The following is a 27,803-nucleotide window of genomic DNA, read 5'->3' on the forward strand; positions in this document are numbered from 1 at the left end:
GCGTGTGGTCTGTTTGGGTATGGTCTTCCTTGGCGTGGAATTTCCCTGTCCTTTTGTTGCTTTATGAGCTGGACATTTAGGGTTGCTCTATACTATGGTATAACCTCGCCAGATAAAATAGACTGCTATTTTTGGCAAATTTCAGACTGCCTGACTATTTGGATGGCCTTTTTTTAAAGAGTCAGATCTTCTTCTGCCCATAGTATGTCCAAAAGGGCACCACCAGCCATTCCAACTACCATCCGGTCCCAAATAAGCTCTGACTTAAGGCCGCTGTAGTTACGGCCTTCAGCCAGTCTGTATAATTCGTTTATGAAAGAGCCACTGGGTCCTCCAAGCTGTTGGACTCGCTTGTTGAACTTTTTGCTCGCTCCAAAATTTTATTACTTCTTAAATTAAAGTAGGCACTGAAGGACTTCAGAACATCTTCAAACTTATCTGAAGATTCATTTATTCTGTGCCTTGCAAATGATGTCACTGGTTATCAGACCTACTAAGCACTGTAGTGTATTCACTTGTTCAAGCTCTTGGAAACCTTTTTCAACAAAGCCCCCAATTCTGTGACTGCTACTTGCCCAAATTCATCTAGGAGGGTTGATTGATTATCCATGGTTGATTCTCAGCCCAAGGGAGTACAGCTTTTAATGTTGTTTCACTTTTAAAGATGGCACTGCAGTAACCATTTTTTCAATGCTTCTTCCAGCCGTTGTCAGGTTTTGGTGGACTCCTGCAGCGATCACAGACCTGATCTCAAAGGGAACGATTTCTTTCAGCGAACTTTTAAAATCAAAGATTTGGGCCCTTTGGAACATTTTTGGTGTATGTTACGGTGATTAGAAGGTGATTCCTGGCTATGGCTGTTTGTAAAACTTTTTTTTAACTGAGCTTGGCAGCTACGTGGTATGGCGCCATCTCTGAACCCTGGCTGTCCGTGGTGATTAACGAAACAGACTGCTCTGACTGACTACTGGCCTGAAGACTTTTAAAAGATCATCCAGCCTTAGAACTGAGTTGCTACTCACCTTGCTAGGTCCTTTTGGCTCTGCAATTGATGGGGGTTCACCATGTACATCCAAGTGCTCTGCTGGAGTCCTTTAGCTCCACAGTGGAGCTTTCTTCTGCTCTTCAGCCTCAAAGGGCTGCATGTTCCAGTTGGCGAGCAGGGGGGTGGGGCCCAGGCAGGCTTCTAAAAAAACATGAAACCTCATCCACGGGCAGGATGAGGTTTCACGAGGGATTTTAAATGTTTACAACAAAAGAAATTGACATATCCCAACTCGTGTGTCACATGAGGGGACATGTCAGGAATTTTTTTTCACTTCCTAAAAATTTTTGATACTTCCAGTGATCTCCTTGAGGCAGCACTTTGCATGCGCACAAAAGAACGCACCCCTTGCTCAGGGAATAGCCCCCCGCCTGCACAGATAGCGCACAGTGCTTCCAAGCAGACATCACGCTGAGCGGGCCTTAATTGGCCCGCCCACATAAAATGGCGGCGCGCCCCCAACCATGGGCGCTGATCAGGAACCCATCCGCCCGCGCCCGCACATCCCACTCAACAGGGGGAAATTGTTGCCCCATGTCTGCAATGGAGCTTCTTTATCAGCGACCTCCAGCTGTTTCTTCAGTTCAGGTGCACTTCAATCAGGTCAGGATGCGGTCCCTTTAGTTTTTCAGACTCCGGATTCCTCACCAGTTTCTTCAGTTCTGAGTTTGTTCATGAGTTGCCACCATGTTGTAAGGGTTTGTTCAGTATGTCTCACAAAGAGTTTCAGAGGCTTGTAAGGTTGAATAGTAATATTTACTGATAACACATACCTATATACATATATATACTAAGTATAGCCCAGACTAGGGGCTAACTCCATGTTTACTTCTACATTGGTCTCTGCATACTCTGAGACTAACCTAGGTCCCTTGTCATGTGACCCTTTACATCATACTGTGGGCATACTGTTCTTCAGTCTCTCATTAACCCTTGCTATGCCAAACACCCTTATACTACATTCACCAATGCTCAGTTTAGGTTCGGCTAGGGCCACTCAGTTCCTGACCTTGTTACAGACTTGGTACAAACATGGCTATAGAGGTAAAAATTTAAGTCAATGCAAATCAGGGGGAATATGCTCCATTGGCTGGAGTCATACCATGCACAAAGGAAGATGGTTGTGGTTGGTGGAGGCCAATCAACTCAGCCTCGAGGCACCGCTGCAGGAGTTCCTCAGGTCAGTGTTCCAGGCCGAACCACGTTCAGCTGCTTCATCAATAAGGAAGTGGTCTTCCCATTTCAAATCCTTTTCGTCAGCACAACCTTAAAAAACTAGGATTTGTTTTGATGAAGATGTGAAAACAAGAATCCTTACTGCTACATTGCAGAGCAACTCACTTATTAGTACTTCATACATAATATCTTAGTGATTGCCTTTCATCAAAGAGCTAATCAGCTGAACATCTGGTGATAATTTTCAGAGTATGACTCTACACAACTGAATCTTCGAGTTTAAATATCAAATTTCTCAATGTTGTTCTTCAGTAGCCAACCTTGCTGAGATTAGGTAGTCACGTATTTAGTCCATATTGGGTGAGGAAATCTTAAATGGACTATATTTTGGGGAGGCAGATTCACATTTCATAACCACAATTCTGTTTAGAAAGTTGCTAGTAACAAGCTAACATTTTAAACCCCTTATGTTAATTCAGCTTCTGCCAATAATATGGAGTTACCTGCCAAAAATGAAGAGAACAGATAGATTTTTGACTATGGGTTACAACCCTTTTAGCAATACTATGAACCAACAATAAGCAAGTACAATTCTATGATTTCTTCAAGACACTACAGCAACTTGGGAGACATTCCTTTCAATTATTGTCTGCTGTTTGCTTGTGAATAATTATACCTAAATTTTGGACAAAATCACCAATGAAACAGTGATATTTGTTGACAAGTTAGTTTTAATTTTCAATAAACTGTTGTCTGGGGTTTGGTAGTATTCAGGAACTGATTTCCACAACTGTTTCCATTGCACTGCAAAAACTGTAAAAGAGTGGCTTTCATTTTGTAAGTCATCTATGCCATACATTTAATATCTAAATCAGTTTAAAGTTGAAATTTCACGTAATGCTGTTATGAAAAATGTATCAGTTAGATTTTCAGTCACTGTAAACCAGTGTCTCTGACCATATGCCCTACTCTTAGAAAACAGTAAATTCTCTGACTCATTATGAGCGACAGTCACCACGCAGGATCTTCTTGTGATGCATCAGAATTCTGATTCTAGGCAGGAAGCTGGTGGATAAACACACAATTCAGGAGCTGCCTGCCAACAGCAGGTAAAAGGTGAGATCAGTCACTCCAGGTCCAGAGTGGTTGGGTCTAGAATAGGGCATGTGGGGGTGGTGAGTGCTTGAGGCAGGGGACTCAGAGAAGCCTGGACCACAAGAAAACTAAGAAAAATAAATTACCTTAACCATCGCTTGTCATTCAGGCTGCCAAGGTAAAATTATAGTTGGCTCCTGATGATTACATATGGTGAAAATGATTCTGACAGCTTTGGGCAGATGTCCTTGCAACCTGCTCAGTTGAGCAGGTAAAAACTGCAAGCATTCAGCTCCCAGAAGTTCCCGGGCAGGTAGTAACTTGTACAATTTCAACTGCCCACCATGCGACCCCCCCACCAATGCCAGTCAAATAGAGCTAAGTAAATTGCTTTATTTCGGAGTAAATAATTGCTTTATAAAGGGTTATATAATTCCCTTATTTTTCTTAAACCCCTTTCCCCTGCCTCCTCCACCCTCAACCCCAACAGAAAGTGCAAAGAGCTTAAGGACTTTTTTGTCACTAAGTTTGAGACCATCTGATGGCTGCCTCTGCAGCATTGCTCTATTCCATTGACTCGCTGCTAATTTTCCTCTAAAGCACCCACTCTGAGCTTGCATTTTCTCTAGATTGCTTCCTACCTCCCCTCAAGCCCTTCCCGGGCTCATTTTGTCCATGATCCCCACCTGCTTATTTTATCCTATTCCCACTAAACTGCTGACCACCGAACATCCCTTCCTCGACTCCAAATTAACTGATATTGTTAGCGGTTGTCTCTCTTCTGGTGCTGTTTCTTTCTCCCTTAAATTTGCTGTTATCACTCCTCTCCTCAAAAATCCAATCATTGACCCCACCTTCCTTGCAAACTACTGCAAACTATATTACAGAAAAATGTTGAAGTTACAATGAAAATTTCATAGTTTGGTTCTCTGTCATACCACAAATGTGTCCTGTTATAAACTTCTCCTTCCACAAACATTCTGTCACAATTTTAGCAGAAAACAGGAACATTTCAGAGTGAATATATTCCACTCACTGACAGCAACCATTCAGTGACTGCACAAAGAGATTGTTCACTGCTTTTGGCACTGTTATTTCATGCCATTTGACACTAACGGAAATTACACAAAGTCTTGGAGTTCTGCCAGGGTTCAGGTTATTCTTCTTCGCGAATAGAAAATAAAATCATGAATACATGCAACAAAGCTCATCTTATACAAAAGCAAAATACTGCAAATTCTGGAAATCTGAACAAACAAAAAATGCTGGAACTACTCAGCAAGTCAAAGCAGCATCTTTGGAGAGACAGTTTAATTCACTGCCACTTCTCTTCCAGGAATGCCCTTAAGGAAGTTCTGCTCTTCTCTCCCACGTGATTTTCACTTATTTCTTTTATCCTGTTCACCTTCATTGTTTTCTATTTCTCTTCTTAAATTTGATCAGGCATCTACTAAAACTTGCTTTCATAGCCACATCATTCCACAGATATGTCCACTACAATGCCTCACACACTGCTTCCTATTAAGATTCCATTTCATTCTCCCAGTTTCTCTATCTCCAGCACATCTGTTCCAACAATGCAACCTTCTGCATCAGTACTTCCGATATGCCTTCCTTTTTCCTCAACTGAGACTCCCCCCATGGTGGTTGACAGATTCTTCAACAATGTCTGTCTCATTTTCTGAACATTTGCTTTCACTCCTCTCCCTCACTCCCCAAACCATGATAGGGTTTCCTTATCCTCATCTTCCACCACACCAGCCTCCACATTCAGCTGATCATCCTAAATCATTTGCACCACATCCAGCATAATGCTACCACCAAACATATCTTCCCCTCCTCTGTCAACATTCTGAAGGAACTATTCCCTCTGCAACACCATAACCCCTCAATAACACCAAACATCCCCTCCCCTTCCCATGGCATCTTTCCATGCAAATGCAGGAGATGCAACACCTGCCCTTTCACCTCCTTTTTCCAAGGCCCAAAACATGTCTTTCAGGTCAAACAATCTATGTATACTTCTTTTAAGTTAGTATACTGTATTCATTGTTCACAATGCACTCTGCTCTACATAGGGGAGACCAAATTCAGATTGGGCGACTGCTTTGTGAAACACCACCATTCAGTTTGCAACAATGACCCTTAACTTGCAGTCGCCTGTTATTTTAATTCTCCACCTTGCTCTAACACTGACCTCTCTGTCCTCAGTCTCCTGCAGTGTTTCAATGGAGCTCAAGGTAACCTTGAGTAACAGAATCTCATCTTTTGATTAAGCTCTTTACACCCTTCCAGGCTCAACACTGAGTTCAACAATTTCAGACTGCAACCTCTGCCCTGATTTTGTTTCATTTTTCTTTGCAGTGTTTGGTTTTTCTCTTGTTTTTGCTTTTGGACAGCAGCTGTTCACCACTCTGCCATTCACACCTTTTTTAGACACATCATTTGTTTCTTTACTTGTCCCATTACCACTCCATTTGGCCCTGCAACACCAATTCTTATCTCACTTAATCACTCCAGTCTTGCACCTATCAAAGGCCTTTCCCCTTTATACTTCCTTTTACCCCACACTCCCCACTTTACTTGCTTAAACCTATTACATTTCTAAATTTTCCCAGTTTTGATGAAAGGTGATCGATTTGATTCATTAATTCTGTTTCTCCATCCACAGGTGCTGCCTGACCTGCTGAGTATTCCCAGAATTTTGTTTTTATTTTTAAACACATGTTACGTTCAATTTTATTCAGTTTGAATGCCACAAATAAACAGTAGAAGGCTCAGGACCTTGCTTTCATGTGGCTGTTAAAAGATCCATTGAGTCTGGACAATTACAGTTAGGTTTAGGAACTCCAATAAAGTTCAAAAACTAAGATGAATATGCAAAGAAAAACTGCTCTAAAACTTACCCATCATAGGCAGCAAGCAGAAAGTTCAGCAGTAAACTAATGGACTGTTCAACATTTATTTGATGGGTGGTTGGTAAACGTTTGTTCAGCTGGTAAAGTATTGTGGAGATGATAGCTTCCAAGCGAGTCACACTGAGTTCAGCATTCGGATCCATTGTATTTAGCCCATTTTCTCTGAATGCCTCTATAATATTCCAAACGTCTACCAAGTGCACTAGACAAGTAAAAAAAAGAAATAAGTGGTTAAGTTTTATGAAAGCAGCTGAACCTGGCTGCCTTATCTTCCATTCTTGACTGTTCACAAGCCTCCTCTTAGCTGTCTCCTAACTCATATCATCTTAAACTTCTCATCCATTATGTCCAGTTTCCTCTCTGCTGAAAGTGCCACAATTGACCTAATTAAAGTCACCATTTCATTTGTGACATGAATATGGTGCACCATCCTTGCTTGCCCTCCTCAACATTCCTGTGACATTCAATAGCTTTCACTCCTGTAACACTGCCTATACTCAGTTTCACTCCTATGCATCTCACCATAGCCTGCAATTGCTCCTCCTCCCTCCCCTTATATGATCAGGCTGGAAGTACCCAAGAGTTTCATTCTCCTTCATCAAGCGAATCTCCTCCACAAGATATAGCTGCTGAATTTTTGACCTTCCAACCAAGCTCTCCACCTGCCTGCTTACATATTCACTTTGAGAGTGCCCCAAAGTTCTATTCTTGGCTTTTTCCTATTCTTTACATACATGCAGCCCTTTGACATTCTCCGCATTGTGTTAACTGTCATTCACCATCACTGGCGCATTCGCCACAGCAACACCACTGCATATCAGAGTCCACTTGCCAACCAATCAGCACTCTCTTCATGTACAGTTTAAATTGTTGTTTTTCCCCTTATATTGGTATTCTTGCAAAACGTCCTGACGAGTGCACGACAAAAAGCTTAGACATGTCTCCTTTTTCAGCAGTACTCATGTTCTGTATTGCCAAACAAATATTTTTTAAAAAATTATTTGTTCATGGGATTGGGTGTCGCTGGCTAGGCTAGCATTTATCGCCCATCCCTAATTGCCTTTGAGAAGGTGGTGGTGAGCTGCCACCTTGAACTGCTGCAATCCATGTGGTGTAGGAACAACCATGGTGCTGTTAGAAACAGAGTTCCAGGATTTTGACCCAGCGACAGTGAAGGGATGGTAATATAGTTGCAAGTCAGGATGGTGTGTGACTTGGAGGGTGCTGCTGTTCCCATGCATCTGCTGCCTTTGTCCTTCTAGGTGGTAGAGGTCATGGTAGAGGGTGCTGTCCAAGAAGCCTTGGTGAGTTGCTGCAGTACATCTTGTGGGTGGTACACACTGCTGTCACTGTAAATCAATAGTGGAGGGAGTGAATGTTTAAGGTTGGGGTGCCAGTCAAGCGGGTTGATTTGTCCTGGATGGTGTCGAGCTTCTTGAGTGTTGTTGGAGTTGCACTAATCCAGGCAAGTGGAGAGTATTCCAACACACTCCTGACTTGTGCCTTGTAGATGGTGGACAGGGTTTGGGGAGTCAGGAAGTGGGTTACCCATCGCACGATTCCTAGTCTCTGACCTACTCTTGTAGCCACAGTATTTATATGGCTAGTCCAGTTCAGTTTCTGCTCAATGTTAACCCCCAGGGTCCTGATAGTGAGGGATTCAGCGATGGTGATGCCATTGAATGTCAAGGGGCAATGGTTAGGTTCTCTCTTGTTGGAGATGGTCATTTCTTGATACTTGTGTGGCATGAATGTTGCCTGCAATTTATCAGCCCAGGCCTGAATGTTGTCCAGGTCCTGCTGCATATGGACACAGGCTGCTTCAGAATCTGAGGAGTTGCGTATGGTGTTGAACATTGTGTAATCATCAGGGAATATCCCCACTTCTGCCCTTATGATGGAGGGAAGGTTCATTATGAAGCAGCTGAGGATGGTTGGGCCTAGGACATTACCCTGAGGAACCCATGCAGCAATGCCTCAGGACTGAGATGATTGATCTCCAACAACTACAGTTAAGTAAGAAACACAAACAATAGGGAAATAAAGTTAAGTCAAGGCCAGGTAAAATAAAGTTACATGACTAAACCAAAGTAAAATAAAGTTAACACACGCTAAGTAAATTGAAGCATGGCAGGACAGCTCGGTTGTGTGGAATGCATATCTTGCAATTTGTGGAAAGTTGTGGATGCTACCAGTGTCCAAGACAACCACATCTGCAGAACCTTTAGCTCCAGGTTTCGGACACGAGTGGTGCAGCACATCCACAAGGATGAGAGCTATGTAGATAGCACATTTAGAGAGGTGGTCACACTGCAGCTTTGGAACCTGGAGACAGAAAGGGAATAGGTGACCGTCAGGCAGTCCTCGAAAATTAGGCAGGTAGAGCAGGAGTACCCTGGAGTCCTGTTCACCATTTGGTTTTCTGTTTTGGATACCTGTGAGGGCATTGGTTCCTTGAAGGAGTGCAGTCAGAACCAATGTCACCACAGGGAGCTCTGCTGCACAGGAGGGGAGAAAGAAGAGGGGAAGAGCAGTAGTAAGAGGGGATTCGTTAGTTAGGGTAACAGACAGGCGTTTCTGTGGCCGTAGACATGACTCCAGGATATACTGTTGCCCCCCTGGTGCCATGATCAAGGATGTCATGGAGTGACTGCAGGGCATTCTTCTGGGGGAGGGTGATCAGCAAGAGGTGGTGGTCCACGTTGGTACCAATGACTTATGTAGGAAAGGGGAAAAGGTCCTGAAAGCAGACTTTCAGGAGCTAGGAAAGAGGTTGAAAAGCAGGATCTCTAAAGTAGCAAACTCAGGATTACTCCCTGTTCCATGTGTAAGCAAGTATAGAAATAGGAGAATTGAGCGATTAAACAAGTGGTTGGAAAGCTGGTTCAGGAGGGAGGGCATCAGATTTCTGAGGCATTGGGACTGGTTCGGGAGAAGGTGGGACCTGTACAAGCCTGAACAGGACTGAGATGGATATCCCTCTCAGGGAGATTTGCTACTGCTGTTGGTGGAGGGGATTTAAACTTGATTGGCAGGGGAACAGGAACTTGCTGGCAAATTCAGAGCTGGGAACTGGAGATGGAGAATTTGAGTGGCTCTGAAAGACAGAAGCAGCACGGGTTAAAAATTGTACAGCACAGGAAGCTGGCAGTATTAAAGATATATATGTAAGTGTAAGGAGAATAGCAACTAAAGTTGGTGAGCTCAAGGCACAGACAGATACATGGCAGCATGATACCATTGCAATAATGGAGACTTGGCTTAAGGAAGGGTAAAAACAGCAGCTCAACATCCCTAGATATGGAGGGGGATAAAAAAGGTGGCAGTTTCGCATTATTGGTTAAAGAGTCAATAACAGCTGTGAGGAGGGATGATATTCTAAATGAAAGATCAAATGAGGCCATATGGGTTGAACTCAGGAATACAAAAGGGGCAGCCACACTGCGAGGAGTGTACTATAGGCCCCCAAATAGTTGAAGGGAATTAGCAGAGCAAATATGTAGACAGGTTTCTGAGTGCAAAAACAATAGGGCAGTAATCGTTGGGGACTTCAACTCCCCTAATATCAATTGGGATATGACAGTGTGATCGTAACAGAGGGTGCAAGAGTCTTGAACTGTGTTCAAGAGAACACTTTTAGCCAGCATGTAACAAGCCCAATGAGAGAGGGTGCAATACTAGATTTAGTCTTCAGAAATGAAGCTAGGCAAGTGGATGAAGTGGCAGTGAGGGGCCATTTTGTAGATAGCATTATAATATAGCTAGATTTAGCATCATTATGGAAAAGGACAAATATGCAACAGGAGTAGAAGTTTAAATTTGGGTAAGACAAATTCTACAAAGCTGAGAGGTCAGCTGGCGAGAGTGGACTGGATACAGCTATTAGAAGGAAAAACTGTGTCAAATCAATGGGAGGCATTCAAAGGCAAGATTTTATGGGCACAGTATAGATTTGCCCCCAGAAAGAAAAAAGGGTGGTACTGCCAAACGTAGAACCCCCTGGTTATCCAGAAGCATACAGGCCAAGATAAAACAGAAAAAGAAAGCTTATCACAGTCACAAAAGATTTAATACTGTAGAAAGCCTACAGGAGTATAGAAAGTACAGGGATGAAGTAAAAATGTGAATTAGGAAAGCAGAGAGAGGATGTGAAAAAATATTGGCAGCTAAAATCAAAGAAAATCATAAGATATTTTACCAGTACGTTAAGAGCATGGGAATAACTAAGGAAAAGGTAGGGCCTATCAGAGGTGTACATGGTAACTTGTGGGTTGATGCAGAAGATGTGGGCAGGATTCCCGATGAGTACCTTGTCTCTGTCTTCACTAAGGAGAGGGATATTGCAGACATTCTAGTTAAAAAGGAGTGTGAAATATTAGATACAATAAGCACAGTGAGAGAGGAAGTACTAGATGGACTGGCATCCTTGAAGGTGGATAAATCACCAGGCTGTTGAAGGAAGTCAGGGAGAAAATAGCGGATGCTCTGAGGATTATTTTCCAATCCTCACTAGATACAGACGAAGTTCCAGAGGATTGGAAGTCTGCGAACTTTGTACTATTATTTAAAAAGTGTGCGAGGGATAGGCCAGAAAATTATAGGCCAGTCTGACTTTGGCAGTGGGCAAATTATTGGAAACAATTCTGATAGACAGGATAAACTGTCACTTAGAAAGGCACGGATTGAGCAGGGATAGTCAACAACATGGCTTTATTAGAGGAAGATCGTGTCTTACGAACTTAATAGAAATTTTTGAGGACATAACAAGGTGGATTGATGAGAGTAGTGTAGTGGATGTTGTCTACATGGATTTCGGTAAGGCATTAAGGTTTCATATGGTGTTCCACACAGCTCAATGTTGGGGCCCTTGCTGTTTTTTGTATATGTCAATGACATAGCCTTAAATATGGAAGGAATGATCAGGAAATTTGCAGATGACACAAAAATTGGCTGTATAGTTGATAGTGAAGAGGTTAGCTGTCAATTCCAGAATCAATGGTTGATTGGCAGTGACGTTGCAAATGGAATTCAATCTGGAAAATTGTGAGGTAATGCATTTGGGGAAGGCAAAGGAATACTCAATAAACGGGTAGTTATTGAGAGGGGTTGAGGAAGTGAGAGACCTTGGAGTGCATGTCCACAGGTCCTTGAAGGTGGCAGGACAGGTGGACAAGGTTGTCAAGAAAGCATATGGAATGCTTTCCTTTATTGGGCGAGATACTGAATACAAAAACAGGGCTGTAATAATGGAACTGTATAAAATGCTGGTTAGGCCACAGCTGGAATTTTGTGTACAGTTCTGGTCACCACATTTCAGGAAGGACATAATTGGTCTGGAGAGAGTGCAGAGGAGATTTACAAGAATGTTGCCAGGATTTGAAAATTGCAGCTATGAGGAGAGATTGGATAGGCTAGGGTAGTTTTCCTTAGAACAGAGGAGGCTAAGGGCTGACATATTTGAAGTGTACAAAATGATGAGAGGCCTAGATCGGGTAGGCAGGAAAGTCTTGTTTCCCTTAACTGAGGGGTCAATTACCAGGAGGCATAGATTTAAAGTGATTGGTAGAAGGATTAGAGGGGACATGAAGAAAAACTTTTTCACCCAGTGGGTTGTGGGCATCTAGAATTTACTGCCTAAGTTGGTGGTTGAGGCTGAAACAGTCAACTCATTTGAAAGGTATCTGGATCTACATCTAAAGTGCTGTAACCTGCAAGGCTACAGACTAGGTGCTGGAAAGTGGGATTAAAATGAGCAGCTGGTTTCTTTTTTCTCTTTTTTGGCTGGTGCAAACACAATGGGCTGAATGGCCTCCTGCACCGTAAATCTTCTATGTTTCTATGGTTCTAGCCTGGTCCACAACATTACTACTCCAGTGCCATTTCTGGGTAAGTCCCACCTGATAGCACTGTTGATGGCCCCTTCCATCACTTTACTGATGATTGAGAGAAGGCTGATAGGGCGGGAACTGGCTGGTTGGATTTCTCCTGCATTTTGTGGACAGGATATACCTGGGCAATTTTCCACATTGCCAGGTAGGTGCCAATGTTGTAGTTACACTGGAAAAGCTTGGGTAGGTGCATGACAAGTTTTGGAGTAAGTCTTCAGTACTGCTACCAGAATATTGTCAGGGCCCACAGCCTTTCCAGTACCCAGTGCCTTCAGCCATTTCTTGATGTCATGTGGAGTGAATCAAATTGGCTGAAGACTGGCACCTGTGATGCTGGGGACCTCAAAACGAGGCAGAGATGAATCATCGACCCAGCACTTCTGAAGAGTGTTGCAAATGCTTTAGCCTTGTCTTTTGCACTGATGTGCTGAGCTCCCCCATCATTGAGGATGGGGAAATTTGTGGAGTTTCCTTCTCCTGTTAGTTGTTTAATTGTTCATACCATTCTGGACTGGATGTGACAGGACAGCAGAGCTTAGATCTAATCCAATGGTTGTGGGATTGCTTAACTCTGTCTACAGCATGCTATTTCCGCTGTTTGGCATGCAAGTAGTCCTGTGCTGTAGCTTCACCAGGTTGACACCTCATTTTTAGGTATACCTGCTGCTGCTCCTGGCATGCACTCCTGCACTTTTCACTGAACCAGGGTTGATCCCCTAGCTTGATGGCAAAGGTAGAGTAGGGGATATGCCTGGCCATGAGATTGCTGATTGTGGGTGAATATAATTCTGCTGCTACTGATGGCCCACATGGATGCCTAGTTTTGAGTTGTTAGGTCCTTTTGAAATCTATCCCATCTAGCACAGTGAAAGGGCCATACAACACGATGGAGGCAGTACTTTAGGACTTGGCCAGCTTGGTCAGTAGTGATACTACTGAGCCACTCTTGGTGATGGACATTGAAGTTCCCCCACCCAGAGTACATTCTGTTCCCTTGCCACTCTCAGTGCTTCTTAGAATTGATATTCAACATGGAGGAGTACTGATTCATCAGTTGAGGGAGGTGAGGGGATGTGCTAGGTGATAATCAGCAGGAGGTTTCCTTGCACACGCTTGAGCTGATGCCATGAGACTTCATAGGGTCTGGAGTTGATGTTGAGGACTCCTAGGGCAACTCCTTGCTGACTGGATACCACAGTGCCACCACCTCTGGTGAGTCTGTCCTGCTGGTGGGTCAGGGCACATTCAGGGATGGTGATGTCTGGCACATTGTCTGTAAGGTATGATTCCGTGAGTATGACTCTGTCAAGCTGTGGCTTGATTAGTCTGTGCAAAAGCTCTCTCAATTTTGGCACAAACCTCCAGACATAGTAAGGAAGACTTTGCAGGGTCAACAGGACTGGGTTTGCAGCTTTCATTTCCGGTGCCTATGTTGATGTAGGGCGGTCCTTCTGGTTTCATTCCTTTAGACTTTGTAGTGATTTGACTCAACTGAGAGGCTTGGTAGGCTACTTCAGAGGACATTGAAGGACATTGCTGTGGGTCTGGAGTCACATGTTGGCCAGATTTGGTCAGGATGACAGATTTTCTTCCCTGAAGGGAATTAGTGAACCAGATGGGTTTTTACGACAATTGACAATGGTTTCATAGTCACCATCACTGAGACTAGCTTTTAATTCCAGATTTTTTAATTGAATTTAAGTTCCACCAGCTGCCATGGTTGGTTTGGAACCCATGTGCCCAGAGCATTGGTCTGGGCCTCTGGATTACTAGTCCAGTGACATTGCCATGCCACCGTCTCCCTCAAGTGTGCTTGACAATGTATCTTAACGACATCCAGTTTTATCACTCCACCATTATCCTTGGCTTAAAGACCACTACTGTACTGTACATGAAGTATTATTTGTCTGACATCAAGCTGTGAATGAACCAGGAGTTTCACTAGTTTGACACTGGTAGCAAGTCATTCTATTTAGTTTCTGCCAAAACACCACATGCTAGCATCCAATTTCATATTCTTCCTCCAACTGCTTTTATAAGCTAAACTTGATTGTGCAGTCTCGGGATTCTGTTTGGCCCTAAGATGAGCTTCAAACACTAAATGTTATCCATCACCAAGACCTCAAATTTTCAGCTTTGTAATATCACTGACGCTTTCCAATTACATTGGTCCCATCTCCACTCAAACCCCCAAGTAGACCTTTGTCATTTCAAAGCTAGACTTCTTCCTTTCTCTCCATCTGAACTCCATCCTGTATGGACTTCAATGATCCAAAATTCATCTGTCTACATTCTACCCCTCACTATGTTCCACTTACTTATCACTCCTGACCTCAACTAGTACCCTATCTGCTAAATACATGACCACAGATAATTACAGATGAGGAAGGTAGTTTCACCAGCCACAGTTAATTAGTTTAGAGGGGTTTTCAATTCCCTATTTCAGTCTCCAATTATTTCTTAAAATATTTACCTCTAATAATCATCTTAGAAGTATGTGCCGTGTGTTCATCTCTCTTCACGTGAGGAAGAATTTCTTGACATTATTCCTAATCTGCCTTTAATTAGCTTGAACATGTTTTCCCTTGTATTCTCATGGCTTTGCACTTGTGTGAATTTTATTAAATGCTTTTCATTAAACTCAAAAATCTCTACAAATTTCCCCAAATACTCACCTCACTCTACCTCTGCCTCCAGCCCTATACAACAGCCTACACTCTCTGCTTTTGTGACTCTGACCTCCCCATCACTTTTACTGATCCATCGGCCTGGATTTTGCTGTAGTAATGACAGCGAAACTGTCAGTGTTCCCCATCATTGCTCCACTGAAACTGAGAACAACCTCGGGAGTTCAGAGAGACGCAGGTTAATTTGGATATCCAGAAGTTGCTGTCAGTGAATCTATGTTTCTCCATAGGGTGCACTGTAGAGGTTTCCACAGACTGCTATCTCCCTTGCAATCATTAATTAATGGGAACTTCCACTCTAATGCAGTGTACCAATCTCATAATTACCACTAAACATCCTTACTGGCCCAGAATGGCTAATTTTACATTTGCAAAACATCAAATTTCTCCACAATTATCAAAAAATTCCACATATTTTTAAAAACATTTTTAAAAAGTCTGTTTATCTTTATTTTAGCTTCTACCTTCACACAGTCATACAATGATTTTGGTATTTGAAAATTTAAATAAAATGAAGCTTTTAATTGCTTTGAACTTGTTGGTTTGAGGTGTCTGAATATTTCAATTTGATTAATTGCCTACCTGACATGACTGCTGCCACATGCCAAAGACATCCCCTTGATTTGGTTCCAGGTTTAAACTGCCATGGGGAAAGGGGGAATTTCCACCCCAGAGACAGCAAGGTCATTGTGGGAGTTTTCTTCAAGATCAAGGACAAGCATCCTTAAATCCAGGCTAATACTTTCAGCTACAGTCAGGGAGTCTTCCGCTAAACCTATTAGCCTCAGCAGCTCTGCCCTCACCTTCTAATGTCCCCTTAAAACCTCTCTCTATGAATGTCCTTTGGCACCTCTTTGACTTTTCTCCTATTGCTTGCCATTCATTTATCTTCAGTCGACACCCCAAGGTGTTTCACAATGTTAAAAGGTCCATCTAAATGTAAATTGTTGCAGGGGTGTTACATTGAGATAGAAATGACTGAGATGCAGAGTTGGAGTGGGTTTGTGCCAGTGATCCCCCGCATATGAAGTTTTTGATTTTGACCGGACCAGAAGCAGAAACTAAACAGAAGTAAAAATTTAATAATTATTTTAATGTGGATAAAACAAAACTGTTCTCCTGCATCTCAGTCAATTTAAGGACAGTTTGGCAGTGACCTGAACAGATAGTCAAACAATATTGCACACATATTATCCTATGGAATGAGGCATACTTACAGTTGCACTTCTTCTGTACAAATCGGAGTTTACATGCTGTCCTATAGGTGGATAAACGAATGCGATCCAAATCTTGGGCTCCTAATTTAAAGACAAAAAATATTCAAGGAAAAAAAAATTACAGTACTCTCATTTAAAAAAAAAACTACCATAGAATCATTCAATACAGAAAATGGTCATTCAATCTATCATGCCTTTACCAGCTCTTTGAAACAGCTATCCAATTTGTCCCATTTTCCTCTCCAAAAGAAATTTTCCTTTTCAGGTATAATCTTTGAAAAGTTACCTTTGAAAAGAATCTGTTTCTGCCATCCCTTCAGGCAGTGTATTCCAGAGCATAAATGCCTCGCTACGTCAAATAATTCTCCTCACCGCATGGTTCTTTTCCTAATTAAGTCACCAACACTTAGTAAAAGTCAATCTGAAGTCCTAACCCCACCTCTAAAACAGTGCAAAATAATTAAACGATCTGCCAAGGATGAAATATTCCCATCTGTGAATGCTAAAGCAACCCCACAGGAACCCACTGAAGTAAAAATTTATTTTCAATGGTAGAGTAAATCGAGCAACCAATACATCTACTGGGAAAGAAAATCGGGTGGAATGTAATATGGACTGCCAATACACTATTGGCAATTTTACGCTACAACCAAAGATGAATTTCACATCCCACTGTGTTGGGTCTCAGGGTTTCACAGTGCCTATTTGGTAAATGTATTCAACAGCTTCATTTCCAGCCTGATGTCATTCATAGAAATACTTAGAAATCACAACACAAAAAAAACATTTGGCTTAACCAGTTCATATTAGTTTTTGCCCTCCAGAACATCTAACCAACCCATTCCCATTTGCTTTTTACCCCACTATTGAAATTAATCTTCAGAGTTAGCGTGTTTTCTGCCTCAACTGTGTCCACCATGGCTCAGTTGGTAGTAAACTCACTTCGGAATCACATAGTTCAGGTATTGAACACAAAAATCAAGGCTGACACTCCAGTGCAGCACTGAGCAGGCATAGCATTTTTGGAGGTGGAGGTGCTGCCTTTAGGATGGGATGTTAAACTGAGGCCCCATCTGCCTGCCTGGGTGGCTGTAAAAGATCCCACGACACTATTTTGAAGAAGAGCAGGGGAGTTATTCTCAGTGTGCTGGCCAATATTTATCCCTCAATCAACATCACAAAAGCAATTATTTGGTCATTATCATACTGCTGTTTGTGGGAGTTTCTTGATCGCAAATTAGCTGCCGCGTTTCTTACATTACAACAGTGACTACACTTCAAATAGTACTTGATTGGCTGTAAAGCACTTTGAGACATCTGGTGGTTGTGAAAAGCACTATATAAATACAAGTATTTCTTTTCTTTCCTCAACCAATGACTCTGGATGTGTATGCTACAACCTCACAACTCTAGGTGTAAAGATGTTTGTCCGGCTTACTATTTCTCAAATTTAATCTTGTTTTTATGACCCCTTGTTCTTAAACCCACAAACACGAGGGCTGGGATTTTCTGGCCCATCCGCCGTCGGGATCTTCTAGTCCCACCAAAAGTCAGTGGATTTTGGCTGGTCCACCATGTTCCCTGCAGTGGGTCCCACCATGGTGGGGCTGGAAAATCCTGGCCTAGAAATAGACTGTTGTAATCTACCCTGCCCATTTTTCATGACATAAAAATCATGAGGTTTGCAAAGCACAATAACCCCTTTGAAACTGTATGACGGCTACTTCTATTTCCTCTATATCTAAATATGTGGTAATTTTATCCGTAACTAAAGACTCTAAACCTTTTCCTATCATAGATGTTAAACAAATGGTCTAACAGCATCCGTGGAGTGAAAAACAGAGTTAACGTTTCGAGTCCGTATGACTCTTCTTCGGACATGCGGACTCAAAACGTTAACTCTATTTCTCTCTCCACAGGTGCTGTTAGACCTGTTGGGTTTTTCCAGCATTTTCTGTTTTTGTTTCAGGTTTCCAGCATCCACAGTATCTTGTCTTTATGTTAAACAAAGGGACCTGTAATTACCTGCATTAGTGCTGTATTCCTTTTGAAAAAAATGGGTACTACACAAGGCTATCTCTAGTCCTCTGGCACACATCCACACTCAGAACAGCCCTGAAAGATTGCAGTGAAATTTAACATTAGTGGGGGCACGGGCTTCAATGGGATGTGTTGTATTATGGATGGCTAATTTGCTACCTTCAGTTTTGCACCTCCACCAAGGTAGAATCTCACCTCACCATTTCTGAGGCCTTGGCAATTTCACTTCTCATCTACCCTAGGACATAAGGATGTATTCTGTTGGGTCCTAGCATTTTGTGTCTCTTTGCTTGCCTAATTTAACTGAAATTTTCTTTCACCCACCAGACTATCACTCATCTCACTCTCAACCACATCAGGATTCAGCTCTTCTCCAGTTTATTTCTTTGTAGTAAAGTCCAAAATACTTAATAAGTTCCTCTATCATCTCTTGATGATTATCTACAAATTGTCAATGCTTTTATCTAAACGGTTTCACCTTACTTATAACCATATCCTTTTTAATGATATACTTGTAAAATATTTTACTGTTCCTTTTGATGTTTTTGGGATGTTTTTCCCTTGCATTCTTTTTTCCCTTATCCAACTCGAAGGCCAGAATTTTGCACCGAACCAGGAGTGGGCTCAGAAGTCAGGGGTCGGGTGAGGGGGGGGGCTGCGTTAAATTGGGTGGGATTGCAGGAGATACTGTGCTTGTTACACACCCACCTGTGCTCCTATTTTACTAGCCAATTAATTTTCATAATTTTGAAATGTTATTCTTCAATTTTAATTGGTTTATAATCTCTATTTACTAATTTATTCCAAAATTACAACTTTCTTCTTTTTAATGGAATATGCTTATTCTGTACTCATGAAACTTATTATATAAAGTAATCCCGGTTGATCTACAGCTATGTGCCATTTTCTCCTTCTGCCTCACATCAATTTAAAATCTGCACTCTGATTCAATCTGGTGTTATAGTTTTTGCATGGAGTTTTTTACATTTCTTATTGGATCTTAAACATTATTGCTTTGTGGACATTATTCGTAAAATGCTTACCCACATTTATGTTATCAATCTTAACTATTTCATTACTTCTAATTAGCTCTAGCAATAACCCCACCCTCGTAGGTCTATGAACATATCCTTAGGAAAAGCAATCCTGAACACATTTTAGGAATTCCATTCCCTTTTCTGGATTTATTCCGTCTCTGCCCCAATCAATAAATGGATAATTAAAATGTCACAGAACAGTAATTTCATTCTTCATATTTATCCATCGAATTTAGCCGCAGATTTCCTCTTCCATTTCTTTCCCACAATTTGAAGGTCTGTAATATTCCCCTAAGCTAATAAGTGCTTTTTAAAAGAATTTTCAGCTCCAACTATATGGGCCCGGATTTTCTTTGCGAGTGTGGGAACAGGAGTTGTAAGTGTTTCCAGGTTCTGAAGCTGCCCCTAGGGGAAAGCAGTTGCTGTTTAGGATTTTAATGGCGGCACCTCCTTAATTGGCAGAGACAAGTCTCCTGTCCAATTAAGGGTGGCTGACGGTCTCTCCAAGCTGGAGGGTCAATTAAAGGTCTTCCAGCTTGAGGGAGCAGCAGGTTGCTGCAGTAGGCAAGTAACTGAGAGGACGCTTCAACAAGGAAGCACCCTCTGAATGTCTATTTCCCATTATTTTTTTTTTTAAAAAAAGCAGCCAGGCCACTAGGCCATCATTGTTAGTGTGAGTTGGGGGGAAGGGGGTATGATGTTAAGGGTGAGGTGATAGTGGAGAAATCCCTCTATGGAATGGCCTTTGACCACACTCACACCCAGGCAGGGAGGGAAGGACTGCTGAAGTTAAACTGCCCAATTTAAATTCCAGTTGGCCACCTTTAACACTGGTTCACAAGGTTCTAAATGAGCCTAATTGGAAACCCGCCTCATAGAGAAGGGTAGCCATGCTGGCCCCGAACCTGCCTCAGCAAAATGGACCGATGCCAGGAACAGGGTCATGAAACTGGCACGCTAGACAGTGCCAGTGTTTTTGGGCCCCATCCACCTCCATTCCCAACTTCAGCATGGCCCAAAAATTCAGCCCATGAAGTCTGTCAGTACCCGTTCCTTCAACTCTCTCTACATTATCTATTATCTCTCACTAATAATGCCACTCTAATACCTTTCTTATCTTTTCTATCCCTCATTCAGCTCATTGAAGGTCCAATTTTGTTAATGTTGCACACTGGTTGTCCTGAGTTCTGGTCTACCTTACAAGTGGAAGCATCTTCTGTACATCTACCCTACTGAACCCTTTCATAATATTGAAGACCTCTAACTGGTCACCTCTCAGATTTTTCATTTCTGGAGATAAGAGCCCCAGCCTGTTCAATCTTTTCTGAGTGTGAGACCAAACTTGCATTTTATAATTTAAGCTCTTCTGTTCCAACACAGGTATCACCAAAGCCCTCTTTTAAGACTGCTTTAAGAGAGTATTCATTTCCTGGGAGTGGTTAGCCCAAAGAATTTGTAGAAGTTAACATCCTAGGATGTATGTAGGGGTGCTTTTGCTGGGAGGGAACGAAGTTTGTGGACTCTAGTTGAATGTATTCCTGGATGTTCAATCACAAGATATTCGATCCAGGTTCACACATGAAGAATGGCTACTCAGAGCTAACCTGTGGGATCATACATTAGTGAGAGTCAGTGCCAGGGTAACTGTATCCAAGTGAGAATCAGTTCTTGGAGAATCTTAGCCCAGTGATATTCAGTAGACCCTAGCTACCACTAAAGATGATCTGTACCACAGCGGAAGTCAGTGCCAGTGAACCATACCTCAGTGAGAGTTGTTACCAGGGAACCATACCTCAGTGACTTAAGAGGAGAAGGAAAAAAAGAACAGCAATAATTCTCTTGAGGGGCAATATTATTATTTTTTGGGGGGGGGGGGGAAAGGGATTTCCCTTTAAATACTGGACTATATATAGGTCAGCCTACACTAGCCTCCCCTGCTTGATGATAAATTAACAGTATGTCATGCCTGCTGCATCCTGACTAACTTCAGGTAATGCAACAGGCAGTTGGAGAAATTAAAGAATGCAGTTGCAGAAGAGCAAATGTGAAGTTCTTTTCTTTTGGGTTCCTAGTAACTGTGTTCGATAGATCAATCTCCCATTGCCAGGCAAACTGAAAGAGTTGATAACTCTGGAGCTTGCTGGAGTTTGCCAAAAGGAAATTTTAATGACTCGAATTGGTGCCTGCCACTTTTTGGGGCACATTTCAGGTGCCTGGCAGTAGCTGAAAGCCATAAGCTGCAGCAGTGATTTTTTATTTTAAGAATTGGGGGTTAGGTGTTGGTGGGGGGGGGGGGGGGGTAAGGAAATGGTGGTGGTAGCTAGGGTCCACCTGGAAAGAAGTCCATAACGGCCCATCAGTTTTATAAGCGAGCTGGGAAATACTAGAAGAAAACTTTTAAAATCCTCTGGGGTTCAGACAATGGCCTGGCTCATTAAGGGCCTATTAAGGCCAATTAAAAGGAGGCCAGGAGGCCAGCTGGGATTTTCTAGTCGGCCTCCAGGTCTCCGCAAGCGGCGGGGGTTAGTTTAGCTGCCTGGAGATGGTCCCGGCAGCAGGCCAGAGGCCAGTGGTCCAGGCAGACCTAGAGGCCCTCTCCATGCCTGCCTGGCTACAGGAGCAGCTGCAGGCCACCCTGTAGATGGGTTTTCCCCATGCAGGCCCCTCCCATCCCCCACCCCGCCCACCACCGTGGTGGCCTGGCTGCAAAAGCAATCTTTTTTTTTAAAAATTGATAAATGCTGGTGAGAGGGCACATCCATTTTGAAACACCCTCTCTATATTTCTTAGCTGGCATCACAGCCTGTTGCTGCTTTCAAGCTGGAAGGTATCTGATTGGTCCTCCAGCTTCAAGAGGCCACCCATCATCCTTTACTGCGAGACAAACCTGTCCTCTGGCCATTAACTGGCCATTTAGTCTGGTGAAGTTCAGCCCTTTATTAAATAAATTAATCCCAATATCAAGATATTTTGAATATCTCCATTTTTCCCTCCATTGTCTAGATTAGTACATTGTGCCAAACATTTGTCACTGAGCAAAGTTGTTTCTTATATAACTGTTTAAAATTTCTTTGCAATAAATTCCAATTATGTTCTCTGGATTACTTTGAAGTAATTCTTTACGTTACTAATTTTCACAAATATTAATCCTTTACTTCATTAATTCATACCAATACTAATTTTCTAACCTCATTAATCCTTATTGTTTAATGATGTTCTACATATTTTGACAAAGTCCCTAGTTAATCATTGTGACCCTGAGAATTTGCAGACAGGCATCTCAGTGGTTGTGCCATGGTCAAACCCACTGATATCCTGCAAGGTGGCTGCCGAGGCTCCACTGCAGCTGCAAGCACAGGAGAAGCAGCATTTAGGAGCACATGTGAGAGCTAAGAAGAACACCTTGGGATTCATGAGTGTTTAGAGTTTGTTCATGTGGAGGTTTGCTTCTGCTGTGTTGCTCAGTAAATGTTAACTCATTGCTGTTGGTCATCCTTTCAATTCTTGCTTCCACGTCAGACGTCTTGCTCCCTCAATGGGCTGCTAGTATTGGGGTAGGTCATGTCTCATCAGCTTCTCAGCTTTTCAGGTGCGCGCTGTGAACCTGGGCACTGGGCAATGGAATGCAAGATGAAGGAGGCGAAGGAGGTGACAGCAGGTACATATAAAAGGTAAGACTTTAATATGTTGATTGTGAAAGAGCATCAGGATCACAAGTAAAGGGTATGTACGTGATCCTCTCGCGAATCCCTTGTGCATCCCTCATTTCCCCTTGCTTCTGGTCCAAGAAATTTCTTATCTTGTGCCACCTTCGCAGCAGTCTCCTCATTGGACAATGAGTGGTAATCGATGTTTTCCTCATTATTCATGGCCTATTCATGGCCTCCCCTCTCACTGCAGCACAAAGTTGTGCAGAACACTGCAGACCATCATAATATGCAAAATCTTCACTTGGATACTCTGAAGTGCTCCACCGGACCCATCTAGGCACTTAAATCTCATCTTCTGAAGCCCAATGGCCTACTTGTTGTCACTTGGGTGGACCTGTGGTGTATACTGTACTTCTCCTCTGTTGCAGCACATAGGTTCCCCATAGGCGTGCACAGCCATGTCTTCATCGTGTATCCCTTGTGCCTAAAAATCCATCCTTGAAGGTGTTTGGGGTATGCAACGATTGTGACATCTGGACTGCCAAGGTATGCATGTATCGTGGCTGCTTTCCAGGTATCCTGCACCCACCTGAGGGACCCGCTTTTGACAGTTGCAGAATAGTTGGGCATTGAAGGAATGGAAGCCCTTTCTGTTGATGAAAGCTGCAGGCTGGCTCCTGGAGCCTTAATGGCCACATACGTACAGTATATGACATCTTTCACTTGGGGGAATCCAGGGATGGCCCAGAATCTGCCTGACTGCCTGGATCGGTGTAGTAGCACACAGTCTCCACATCTCCTGTACAGGGCACTGGTCATCTCCTGTACAGGGCAGGGGTCATCTCCTTGATGCAATGATGGGCTACAGGCTGGGAGATCCTACACATGTCCCCAGTGATCCCTGGAAATATCCAGAGACGCTGAAGTTGAAAGCCATGGTGAGCTTCAGGGCCACTGGTATTGGGTGTCCACCAACTCACATGGGTCTCAGCTCGTCCTTCAGCATGGTGCAGAGATCCCTGGAGATCCTCAGTTTGCACTGACACTGCTACTCTTGCACAGTAGACTCTCCTTTGGAGATAGGACTTTCTTCTTGATGCAAGAGGCAAATGAAGCACCCCTCTGCGCCAATCTACCCTTGCCCACCCAAAGGCTGGCTTTCTTGTTGTTCCTGATGTTCCCACACTAGTTCATGGACCTCCCACCCTCTGAGCTACTCCCTCATGTCCTTGGCAGGGTGGGCTCTCTCCTAGTCCTGGGTGTTCTATCCAGCTGACAGCTTTAAAATTCGAGTTACTTGGCCTTTTAAATACCTTAGTTGATGTCCAACATGTAAGTCAAAAGTCTGCCTCAATATTTTCTGCCAGTGGAAAAATCCTGAAGACTTGTGCTCCAGAACTAGCCGCGCCCCTAGCCAAGCTGTTCCAGTACAGCTACAACACTGGCATCTACCCGGCTATATGGAAAATTGCCTAGGTATGTCCTGTACACAAAAAGCAGGACAAATCCAACCTGGCCAATTACAGCCCCATCAGTCTACTCTCCATCATCAGTAAAGTGATGGAAGGGGTAATCAATAGTGCAATCAAGGGGCACTTACTTAGCAATAAACTGCTCACTGACGACCAGTTTGGGTTCCGCCAAGGTCACTCATCTTCTGACCTCATTACAGCCTTGGTTCAAATATGGACAAAAGAGCTGAACTCCCGAGGTGAGGTGAGAGTGACTGCCCTTGACATCAAGGCCACACTTGACTGAGTGTGGCATCAAGCAGCCCTAGCAAAACTGGAGTCAATAGAAATCAGGAGGAAAACTCACCGCTGGTTGGATTCATACCTTGCATAAAGAAAATGGTTGTGGTTGTTGGAGGTCATTCATCTCAGCTCCAGGACATCACTGCAGGAGTTCCTCAGGGTAATGCCCTCAGCCCCACCATCTTCACCTGCTTCATCAATGACTTTCCTTCCATCATAAGGTCAGAAGTGGGGATGATCACTGATGATTGCACAATGTTCAGCACCATTCGCAATTCCTCAGCTACTGAAGAAGTCCATGTCCAAATGCTGCAAGACCTGAACAATATCCAGGCTTGGGCTGACACGTGGCAAGTAACATTCGCACCACACAAGTGTCAGGCAATGACCATCTCCAACAAGAGAGAACCTAACCATCTCCCCTTGAGGTTCAAAGGCATTACCATCACTGAATCCCGCACTATCAAAATCCTGGGGGCTTACTATTGACCAGAAACTAAACTGGACTGCCATATAAATACTGTGGCTGCAAGAGCAGGTCAGAGGCTAGGAATCGTGCAAATAATAACTCACCTCCTGACTCTTCGAAACCTGTCCACAAGGCACAAGATAGGAGTGTGATGGAATACTCCCAACTTGCCTGGATGAGTGCAGTTCCCACAACACTCAAGAGGCTTCACACCTTAAGGGACAATGCAGCCCATTTGATTGGCACCACATCCACAAACATTCACTCCCTCCACCACCGACACACAATAGCAGCAGTGTGTACCATCTACAAGATGCACTGCAAGAATTCACCAAGGTTAATTTGACAGCACCTTCCAAACCCACGACCACTATCACCTAGAAGTGCAAGGGCAGCAAATAGAGGGGAACGCCATCACCTGGTAGGTCCCCTCCAAGTCATTCATCATCCTGACTTGGAAATATATCACTGTCCCTTCATTGTTGCTGGGTCAAAATGCTGGAACTCCCTTCCTAATAGCACTATGGGTGTATCTACACCACATGAAGTGCAGTGGTTCAAGAAGGCAGTTCACCACTACCTTCTCAAGGGGAACAAGGGATGGGCAATAAATGCTGGCCCAGCCAACGAAGCCCACACCCCGTGAATGAATAAAAAAAATTAACCAGAGTGGGGTCTTTGACTCTTGGCCGGGATTTTCCATCCCCTTCGGAGTTGGGAATGTTCGGTGATGTGAGCAGGCAATATGGCGAGAAAGTCATAAATCGGTTTCACGACATCGCCAAACCAGTTTGCGATTGTCCGCTCTGCCCACTGATGGCGTGCCGCGTTTCCCGCCATCGGACGTCGGAAACCACACTGTAATACATCAGCATATTATTATAAGACCAGCCCGCCGCACTCATCCCCCCGGCTGGATCATCCACCCACGTCAGCGGGAAAACACGCCAATGTGTTTCACAACAAGGCGTGCACCTGGCCACTGCACTTCAGTCGGGACTTCAAGGTTTGTTTGCCTACCTTGCTTCAGTCAGCACTCGCAGTCATCAGTGCCAGGCTTCACAGACAGCACCACATCACCTCAAAAGGGGGCTTATGGTTAGATCTCTACCTACCAGATCAGCCATATGTGGGTGACTTTTCAACGGATGTAGGGCGAGGTCTTGCTTGGGGAAGGGGGAAAGGTGGCCTCAGGTAAGGGAAGAGGCTGCAGGATGAGAGCTGCACTGGGGAAGGAGGGTATCCCAGGGTGTGGGGGGGGAACATGTTGATCTGTACCAGTGATTTCAAGATGGTGAGGTCAGAGGAGGCAGTCTCCAAAGGAGATGAGGTCAGATGGATATGAGGGTATGTGTATGAGAATGGGTGATGATGTCCCTTGAGTTGGCAGTGAGTGAGATGCCAATAAATGTGTGATGGACTTGGTGTGTGAGTTTAGAGTGATGAGATGGTTGCCATAACTTGGCTGCACAGATGAGATAATTCACCTTCTATTCTCATTGGATGGCCAACCTCTTCTGTGCAACATTAGCAGTGGTGATCAGTGCCATCGCCTGCCAAGCAGGAGTGGTAATGTAGCTGCCCCTCCTGCAGTCAGAGCGGGTGTAGAGGACATCAAAGTGCCAAAAGGCATCCAAAAGGTGCTAGAGGGCTGCAGTCTTCTTGCCTTTCAGGGCCATATCTTCTTTGCTGCCGTCCTGGATTGGAAGCACTGAGCACGGGCGTACTTTAAATGTGGTGCCTGGCGTGATGAAGCGGCGAGGTGACCGTGTGGCAGGCAAATCGGAGCCCACCCACCATTGAAACAGCATGTTTCCAGGGAATACATAAATAATGTGGTGGGTTTGGGATGATACGGCGTGAAAATCCTCCACTGCGGCTGGCAGGTCTGCTACCACAATGCAAATCTGGGACTATACCGTCCTTTGGGTAAAAAAGCAATCTTGTACCAGACTGACTGGTTTTAGTTTTATTCTATCGCTCTTATTAAGGAATTATCATTTTCCATTCAGTTGCTATTTTTAATCTTGTTCTTTGCCTGTTTGGTAACTCAACTGAGGACTTCAATTTTGTGTCATGTCAATTTACATTCCTTAATTTTTGAGATCTTAACATATCAATTGCAGATGTCTTTTCTACCCTTCTGGCTCATTTGGTTTTGGCTACTTCATGTCATTCTTACTATCATGTTGACCACCCTTCAAGTTCCAGAAGCTATATTAAAAGTTTAAGTCCTTTCCCTTGTTTTCCCTGTTTTAAAACAGTATCAGTTATATTCAAATCAAATACTACTTGCCAGGTATTCATTTGAGCCCATGTTTGTATTACATGGGTCTCTATGGAAGACTGGTGACAATCCAATAGACACAACGTTCCAGCTCTTAGCTTTCATGTCCTTGGCTCTGTTTCTGAATCATGTCAGTGCTACTCTGGAAATATCTGCTAGGAAATATTTCAGAACTGTCAAGGCAAACCTCTCTCTAAACTTGACCACCAACTTTTTTGGGGATGGGCCTCATCACTGACAAGTGCCCTTTCTTGTTGATGTGTTCAAGACTAGAGCTGTATCTTTTGGAAACCCATGTCTTTTGACTATGTTGTTTGCCAACATGATGAAAAACATTGCTGAAAGCTTTACGATATTAATAATAAAGATAGGATTTAAACATGAATGTATAACTATTTCTAATACAGTCTTTTAATAAGACAAGAGAAATATATAAATTAAATAGAATATAGTATGAAGTGGTCCTCTTTAAAATCAGAAATGGATTATTTTCCCTCAGAGAAAATGCATCATGCAGTCCAAAAATAATTTATTTGGCAC

General features: G+C 43.3%; 1 protein-coding gene across 27 annotated transcripts in view; it reads right to left on the minus strand.

The window, feature by feature from the left end:
• dtna (dystrobrevin, alpha) overlaps positions 1-27,803 on the minus strand; it is a 444,909-nt gene that overhangs the window by 188,246 nt on the left and 228,860 nt on the right. For all 27 annotated transcript variants that reach the window (XM_041189637.1, XM_041189635.1, XM_041189640.1 and 24 more), the window contains 2 exons: positions 16,027-16,107; positions 6,223-6,436 (listed from right to left, as the gene is read on the minus strand). In XM_041189637.1, the coding sequence (XP_041045571.1) occupies positions 6,223-6,436; positions 16,027-16,107 (295 nt within the window). The remainder of the gene's footprint in view (positions 1-6,222; positions 6,437-16,026; positions 16,108-27,803) is intronic.

The sequence above is a fragment of the Carcharodon carcharias genome, chromosome 6 (assembly GCF_017639515.1).
Source record: "Carcharodon carcharias isolate sCarCar2 chromosome 6, sCarCar2.pri, whole genome shotgun sequence".
Lineage (NCBI taxonomy): Eukaryota > Metazoa > Chordata > Chondrichthyes > Lamniformes > Lamnidae > Carcharodon > Carcharodon carcharias.